The following is a 9,031-nucleotide window of genomic DNA, read 5'->3' as shown; positions in this document are numbered from 1 at the left end:
AATATTTACAAGGTAGATGGAAAACTAAGGTAGACTACCCGTATGCATGATCGTAAGACTGATCAAACTTGGTTGTGGCATAAAAGACTATACCATCTGAACATGAAAACCTTAAACTATATTCACGGTGGTAAAAGTTAGTCGCTGGAATTCCTGACATAGTGTTTAATAAGGATAAGGTTTGGTCAGCATGTCAAATGGGTTAAACAAACTAGGTCAACATTTAAAAGCAAAAGAAATATTCAATCTAACCGATGCTTAGATCTCCTTCACATGGATTTAATTGGACCAATTCAGGTCATTAGCCTAGGAGGTATGCTTTACACCATAAGTAGTTATTGATGATTACTCTAGATTTACATGGGTAATTTCTTACCATCCAAAACGTGAAAACCGCATCAAATTTGATCACATTACATAAACGTTTGCAAAATGAAAAATCAACTCGCATTAATAGCATTAGAAGTGATAGAGGTACCGAATTTACCAATAGCACTTTAACCGCATTTCTTGATGAATCCGGTATTAGACACAAGTTGTCTAGTGCTAGGACTCTTCAACAAAATGGCCTGGCCGAGAGAAGAAACCGAACTCTCAAGGAAGCCGCACGGTCCATGATAGTCGATTCGGGTATTGCTTAGAAATTTTGGGCTGCGGCGATCAACACTGCATGTATACATAAAACCGGGTCTCTGATTAACAAGTTTCATAACAAAAACCCGTATGAGGTTATACTTTAACAGGGTTCCCAACCTTAAGTACCTAAGATTTTTGGTTGTAAATGCTACATTCCTATAAATGGAAAAACCTATCTATCTGCTTTTAATGCAAAAAACGATACTGGAATCATGTTAGGTTACTCAGCAGTGAGTAAAGCATATAGAGTATACAACAATAGAACCTTAACCATGGAGGAATCACTTCATGTTGTTTTCGACGAATCGGTCGAAAGTAATACTACATCATGCTTTGATCTACACAACATATTGGAAAATAACAATATTCATTCTGATGGTGAAGATGAGATTCCGGTTTTCAGGCGGTTTGTCCATGACCAAATGGGTAATGTTAAAACCCAGCCGGATCAAGTTGTCCCACGACAGGAAGCTGACACTTCGGTCCAAACCGAGGAAATCGGTCGGTCTGATAATTCCGTTCAGCCTACCGATATGTCTAGCCTTGATCAAATAAACGGTAACTTGGTAGACACCCCTGAACCGAATTTCAAAAGGAATACCAAGCATCCTCCTGAGCAGATTATCGGTGACCCTTCAGAACCCGTTCGAACTAGGCGTCAAATTCTGGAGGAATACTTTAATTCCGCCTTTATATCCCAGATTGAGCCGAAAAGAGTGGATGAAGCATTGTCAGATTCATATTGGATCTTGGAATGCATGAAGAGCTAAACCAGTTTGAGAGTAATAAAGTCTGGTACCTAGTCCCTAGACCGAAAGATCAACCGGTCATAGGAACAAGATGGGTATTTAGAAATAAACTCAATGAAGACGGTTTGGTCACGAGGAACAAAGCCAGATTGGTGGCACAAGGTTACAAACAGGAAGAAGGCATTGATTTTGAAGAATCATTTGCCCCTGTAGCTAGGATTGAAGCTATTAGGATTTTTCTAGCCTTTGTTGCATTCAAAAACTTTAAGGTTTTTCAAATGGATGTTAAAAGTGCATTTCTGAACGGTGACCTACGTGAAGAGGTATACGTTGAGCAACCACCCGGTTTCAAAAATGCTGAATTTCCAAACCATGTATACCGGTTAAACAAAGCTTTATACGGTCTAAAATAAGCTCCTAGAGCCTAGTATGACACACTAACCGCATTTCTGTTAGAACATGACTTCACCATCGGTTCGGTGGACAAAACACTTTTCAAGTTTGAGAAAAAGGGACATATCTTACTTGCTCAAATTTATGTAGATGATATCATTTTTGGCTCAACCGATCCTAAGTTATGCGATAAATATTCAACCCTGATGACTAACAAATTTGAAATGAGTATGATGGGAGAATTAAGTTTCTTCCTAGGTCTTCAGGTTAAACAACTCGAAGAAGGAACTTTCATTAGCCAACCCAAGTACATTAAGGAACTGTTAAAGAAATTCGGGATGGATACATGCTCCTCATCGGCTACTCCAATGAGCTCATCGCTCAAATTGAACAAAGATGATGAGGGTCAATCAGTAGACCTAACCGCCTACCGAGGCATCACCGGTTCTCTCCTATATCTGACAGCAAGTAGACCGGATATTCTATTTGCAGTCGGTGTGTGTGGAAAGATTTCAAGCCAATCCAAAACAATCCACTACACAGCCGCAAAGCGAATATTGAAATACATAAAGGGAACACCTGACGTCGGCCTTTGGTATCCAAAGGATTCATCCTTTAACCTAACAAGCTATTCAGATGCAGACTATGCAGGTTGCAAGATTGATAGAAAAAGCACCAGTGGAACATGCCAATTCCTAGGTGACCGGCTTGTCTCATGGCATAGCAAGAAACAAACATCAGTTTCCACATCAACCGCAGAAGCTGAATACCTGGCGGCCGGAAGCTGCTGTTCACAACTTCTTTGGATCCAACAACAACTAAAGGATTTCGGTATCACAGCCGAAGAGTCTCCGATCTTCTGTGATAATACCAGTGCCATAGCAATCACCTACAATCCAGTTCTACACTCCAGAACCAAGCACATTAACATCAGACACCACTTCATTCGGGAACATGTCATGCTGAAGCATATCCGGCTGGAATACGTACCAACAGATCAACAAGTAGCCGATATCTTCACCAAGCCTCTACAGGAAGCTAAGTTCTCTCAATTCAGACTTACACTCGATTTAACCGATATTAGTCAGATCATCCCTAAGGATGCTTAAAAAGAAAATTGGTTCGGACATACAAAACCGGTAGTTCCTCCTAAACTGTTAGATTTCAAATTTCCCAAGGTATCTATGGAAGAACCGCCTGGTTTATTAGTCAGAGTAAACCGACCGGTTATTTAGTGCATGCACCAAATAACCGTATCAAGACGAACAACTGATAACTGACCGGTTCAGAAATAGTTTATCTTAGATTATTTGGTCTTCAAACAAAAGTAGAATAATTATTTGTGTTTAAACTTATCTGTTCTGAAACATTTCCTTTTCAAAGTAAAATGGTCGTACCTAAAAAGACGTGAAGATTTGATATCTTTCATGGTTCAGGTCTATAACCAACATCCTAGGCTGTAGATAGGCTTATTTCATGCAAAACCCTTTATCCTATGGATAATAGACATTATCACCTGTGATACCTGGATAATAAGATCCCCTCTCCACTAGTATATAAGATGAACAAACCTTAAACAAAACAATCACAAGTCATAACTCACTCTCTCACTAAGACAAAAATGTCTCAGTTTCCAAACATTTTTCAAGTGGACTTCAAATCTGCAAAGAGCACTGAACACTATGATGTGTTCAAAATGATCAAATCACTTGAAGACACAGGTCTTCAATACTTCCTAGATGACAAGCATGTCATATATCCTGAATCCGTGCTAGAATTCCTGTACCACGCAAGGGTTTTCAGAGGCACACCGCACTTTGACACTCACATCCAGTCAAAGGTGGACGGTATAATATTCGACTTCACGGAGAATGACTTTGGGAGGTGCTTTGGCTTGCCAAAGCAAGGGCTAACCGATCTCAACGTTTCGACCGACTTAAAGGCCGAGATCTCTTTAACCTTTGCCCAGTCTAACCAACCCGTCGATGACCATGGCACAAAGTCACTATTGAGGGCTGAATATCAGCTCCTCAATGACGTGATAGGTCGAAGTATCTTAGGGAGAGATGTGACGAATACCTACTGTACCGCATCCTTTAACATGATGGCTGCTATAACCACCGGGACACCGGTTAATTGGTCAAGGGTACTGTTCGACGTTCTAATCTGGATGATTAGCGTCCGAATAGTCGGCCTCGTTCCCCAACTGAGCTGTCTGCTTCTTGAGCTTGGCGTACCGACCTGTCCGGGCGAAGGTCTGAATCAAGCTCAAGTGCTAACCAAGGAAGTCACCGACTCGTTCTACGAGTGGTTTGAGAAGGATTGAAAGAGGAGGAACCGTCGCAACAACCCCAACGGTGCCGTCACCTCCAGCGGTTATTAAGTCACTCCTTCCTGCAACCGGTCATTTTGCTGCACGCACCGGTTGTATCTTTGTTCAAACACGTTATGATCAACTCGGCTTTATCTATGTTATTTTCGGTTTTATCTATGTTACCCTCGGTTTTAGTTGGTTCCCTTATCTTGTTGCATCAGTCATTAATGAAATGTTACATTTAATTAATGAAGCAACTCCCAACCACCTGAGTATTTACTATTAACCTTCAACTAAATCCCTACCTCGAGCTCCGCAATCAGTCTCTTCCCAATGCACTTTGGAAACATAAATATTCTCTTCTCTAATAAGACAAAACTGACATTCAATGTTGATGTTTTCCCTCCAAAACCGGATCTATATAAAGAGACCTTTCCTAATCAAATTAGCATATCTCAAATCATAAATCTCTTGAACTCTCTCTCTCTCTATTAAAAAAGTTTGAATCATGACAAGCCGAACTCTAGGAAACTTCTTGAGCATCAACTTCGATTCATGTATGGAACATTGGGATATAGAAACAAAGGAGGTCATGTTTGAATCTCTCATTAACACCGGTCTTCGAACCTTTCTCGAAGAATCCGGTCCCATACTTCTTGAGGATGTTAAGACCTTCTTCAGAAGTGCTTGCATTAGAGGTAACTATATCGTCTCCACGGTGAGAGACCATACCTTCTGGCTGGATGAAGCCGAATTTGCCCAAATGTTCAACCTGCCCACATAAGGGTTTTCAGACTTCCCAACCCGGGTGGGAAGTGCAACAACCGATCACGCAATGTTCTTCTCTGGAACCGATGTACCGGTGGAAAATAATGGGTTAAAAACCCGCCTTGCTCACCACATACAACTTCTTCATGAGATTGTAAACCGCTTTATCATTTGTCAATCTCTGAATCAGCGATACTCCAAGAAAACATTCGACATGATGACCTATATTGTTAGCAACACGGTCATCAATTGGTCATCGGTTATCTTTCAGAACTTGAAAAACATGGTGTTGACCAAGAAAGGTCTCGGTTATGCTCCTCACATCAGTCGAATCATTCTCAAGTACCGTCCAGAATTCGGACCGGGCGAACCGGCATCTCTTTCAAACATCCTTGACATAGATGGAATGGAAGAAAAGCTCTCAAGAGTCTTTATCACATAAGTTATATCTTTATTTCTTATGTATTTCTATTTCCAAACCGATCCATATACTGGTTTCTATCCTGTACTTTCATTCAGTAAAACTATATTTCAGTTTAAATAACCGGGTCATCATAACAATCAGAATATCCATCTAAGTAACCGGTTAATATTTTTAAGTAACTTTGCTTTCATTGAAATATCCGGTCAATATCAAAGAAACCGCATTCACATCTTCGCGGCTATACACGATTTCGAGAAGAACCGCTTGATTCTAAGTTGCAAAAACTCTGATTATTATGATAACCGGTTAAAATTCGATAACCAAAAATTTTCGGTCAAGGTCAAAACACCGCAGCATCGCGGTTCCCAAAATACTTCATAAAACAGTTTCAAAGGATTGCTTCGATGGAACTAGATCCAAAAACATTCGAGGCGGCCTGCCAAATCCTCTCAGCAACCGGTGCTCCTGTAAAAGTATCCGGTAAGAAGTCATCACTGCGACCGGAATATATATACCGCTATGTGACATCTTCACTAAGTCGGTTCAAGCGAGAGGTGGAAACTTCGACAACCTCACAAAGGCCAAAATCGAGATGCTTATCGGCTTACTGGAAGGTGTACACGTTAACTGGGCGATGGAGGTTTTCAAAAACCTGAAAGACATGGTGAAACCGGATTCCACCCGGTCATGGGGATACGCCATCCCTCTTGGAAAAATCATGCTCCACAACAACATCAACATCGGTCCTGGTAATGTTCTCTCATCGAGCAAGATAATAAAATCTCGACAATTCCTGGAGAGGAAGCAGTCGGCCGCCGGTTCTACAGGTGGCCAAAGGTAGAAATCTACAGCCAAGACACCGGCTCCGGTAAAAGACAAGTCCGGAAGCAAGAAGGGTAAGGAACCGATAGTATTCATGGAACCGCCCTCGCAAACAAGAGATGAAGAAGATTCGGCCTCATCATCTGACCGAACCGGCACGCAGAACACGGATGAAAATCCGTCTGATAAAGAAGAAGGACCGAATGACGAAGAACAATCGGCTACAAGTCTTGACAATGTCGGTGCGGCCGATGCCGGTGCAGACTGCCGTGAGGAGGAAGAGACTCCCATTGACAACGACCAAATGATAGCCGCGAACATTGTACGACAAATCTTGGAGGAAATCGATCTGCGAGCTCAAGCGGCTTCCGCAGTATACCGGGAATGGTTCGAGTACCGATCTGACAAATTCTTCAAGCACATGCTACCGGGCCTAACCGATGGACAAAGTTTCAGAAGGCTGAAGGAGATAGAAGAAACCGTTATAAGACTCACAAACGCCGAGGATCCTAACGAAGCCATGGACCAACATGCAATAGTGAAATCGCATGCTCGGCTACAAAAACTAACCGTACACATACAAAAGCTTAAAGAAAGGTATGTTGCAGGAACACCGAAGGCTAAGTTACAACTATTGGTGTTGGATATGCTTGAGGTCAAGAAAGGGGAACTCATTGACGAGATAGAGGAGATTGAAGCGGTGCGCATACAACGAGGTACAACGCACTCACCGCGTCTTGAGACCGATGACGGTCAGAATCGAGGTGAAACGCCTCCTCTAGAGGATCGGTCATAAACGAAACCGACGAAAGGACAGATACTCCTTTCACTAGGAAACTTGAAACTGATCAACCGGGGATTCCGAACCAGGCGTCACAGAAGAAAGGGTCAAGTCCCTTATTCAAGAGTTTGCCGACTCAAAGGTTCGACCATGGAAGAGGAAAATGAAGAAAGCCGCTCTTCAAACAATCAAGTTAGCTGAAACAACAAGGGATGAACTGGTGAAGGGAGATGCCCGAATCACAGAGATCGAAGCCAACTACCGGGACAATACTCCTCTACACAACGATCATCTTCAGCGAACCGAAGACTTGGAAGCTACAACCTCGAAGATGGTGGATGACTTGGAACGGTTTCAAGGGAAAACCGAGCAACGGCTCACGAAGGTCGATGAAGACCTGGGGCAGTCAAGCACCAAAGCCGCTTCCACACTCAACAGAGTTATCAGCCTCGAGGAAAAGAATGCAAGCCTTGAGGATCGGAATACCCAACTTGAAGCCGACCTCAAGGCGCTCACCGAACAGGTGAATGAATTAATAAAGGCCAAAATGGGTGCCGATACAGCGGTTTAGGAGGCAAACGCTCGAGCGGCTAAAGAACTACAGGATGCCTTGGATGCACAAAACCGGACAGAGAAGGAAGCACCGCGGTCATCTAATGCGACCTTCGACGAACGCGTAAGAATATTAACGGCAAGTGATCCGGAATTCGAAAAAACCGTGGCCGCTAGAGAAGACAAGGAGGCAGAGCGGTTAAACAATGAAAAACGAAGGCTCGCCGATTATGCCAAGGCTCTCAAAAAGACCAAGGCAGCTTCTTCCTCTTCGGTTCCGGCAAAACGGAAAAGGAAAACATCATCAAGGCAGGTTCAAGTAACCGAGATGCAGGAGAGGATCACCGAGACAAATATCGAAACTCCATCGAACCCAGTTTCCCAAACCGAGGATGAAATCGAAGAGAATCTCGAGCCGCGATCTTCAAGACAACGACTTCTCAATACGGCTCCAATCAGCACGGTCGATCAACCGCAAGCTAGAGGTTCATCTTCAAGACCGGATCAACCGAATGATGAGCAACCAACCGATGATATGTTGAAAGACTTTCGGCTATCCGATTCAGAATAGGGGATTTCTTTTCTTAATCTATGTTAATTTCGGTGTCTATATATATAATATTTTCCCTTTTACGGTTACTTTTATATATATATAAAGTTATTTTTGAAACCGGCCTATACTTGCATTATTACATGATTTTGATAATTTTAAATAAAATAATCAAAAAGGGAGAAATTGATAGGATAAAAGATGATAATTTTCCAAAATTTTTCTAAATTTTTCGAAAAATTCTCCTAAGTCAGCTTCAAAAACCCGGTCAAATAAAAAACCGGCCTATACTTGCATCATTACATGATTTTGATAATTTTAAATAAAATAATCAAAAAGGGAGAAATTGATAGGATAAAAGATGATAATTTTCCAAAATTTTTCTCAACATTTTTCTCAACATTTTTCTCAACATTATTCCAAATTTTTCGAAAAATTCTCCTAAGTCAGCTTCAAAAACCCGGTCAAATAAAGAACCGGCCTATACTTGCATTATTACATGATTTTGATAATTTTAAATAAAATAATCAAAAAGGGAGAAATTGATAGGATAAAAGATGATAATTTTCCAAAATTTTTCTCAACATTTTTCTCAACATTTTTCCAAATTTTTCGAAAAATTCTCCTAAGTCAGCTTCAAAAACCCGGTCAAATAAAGAATCGGCCTATACTTGCATTATTATATGATTTTGATAATTTTAAATAAAATAATCAAAAAGGAAGAAATTGTTAGATATAATTAGACCGGTTAATAGAACTTAACACAAATAAACCCTCTATGCAGGAACAAAGAACCGGACCGGTCAAAGAACTCAACCGGTCAAGCAATCAAACCGACCAGAAACATAACCGCACAAAGGAAGACAGGATCGGTCAAAAACCGAAGGCTGGAAACACCAGATAATCGGTCATTAACCGACCAGAAGCCAAGGCAAATAACCGGAAGCCATTTGCTTAAAGACAAATAACCGACCTGCATAGGAAGATACTTCGGGTATCTGTTGAGAATGATACTAAAGGAACAGACTGAACATTTCCATAT

The 9,031-nt window shown here is 41.4% G+C and overlaps 1 protein-coding gene across 1 annotated transcript; it reads left to right on the top strand.

The window, feature by feature from the left end:
* The first annotated feature begins 6,200 nt into the window (after positions 1–6,200).
* Positions 6,201–8,010, top strand: LOC124918143 (eukaryotic translation initiation factor 3 subunit A-like). Its single transcript, XM_047458365.1, has 3 exons — positions 6,201–6,822; positions 6,977–7,410; positions 7,459–8,010. The coding sequence occupies exons 1-3, from the start codon at positions 6,201–6,203 to the stop codon at positions 8,008–8,010; spliced, it is 1,608 nt and encodes a 535-aa protein (XP_047314321.1).
* Positions 8,011–9,031: the final 1,021 nt, after the last annotated feature.

This window comes from Impatiens glandulifera, unplaced genomic scaffold (genome assembly GCF_907164915.1).
Source record: "Impatiens glandulifera unplaced genomic scaffold, dImpGla2.1, whole genome shotgun sequence".
In the NCBI taxonomy this organism is placed as follows: domain Eukaryota; kingdom Viridiplantae; phylum Streptophyta; class Magnoliopsida; order Ericales; family Balsaminaceae; genus Impatiens; species Impatiens glandulifera.
The sequence above is the reverse complement of the archived record's forward strand: the minus strand, read 5'-3'. Positions and strand labels throughout refer to the sequence as shown.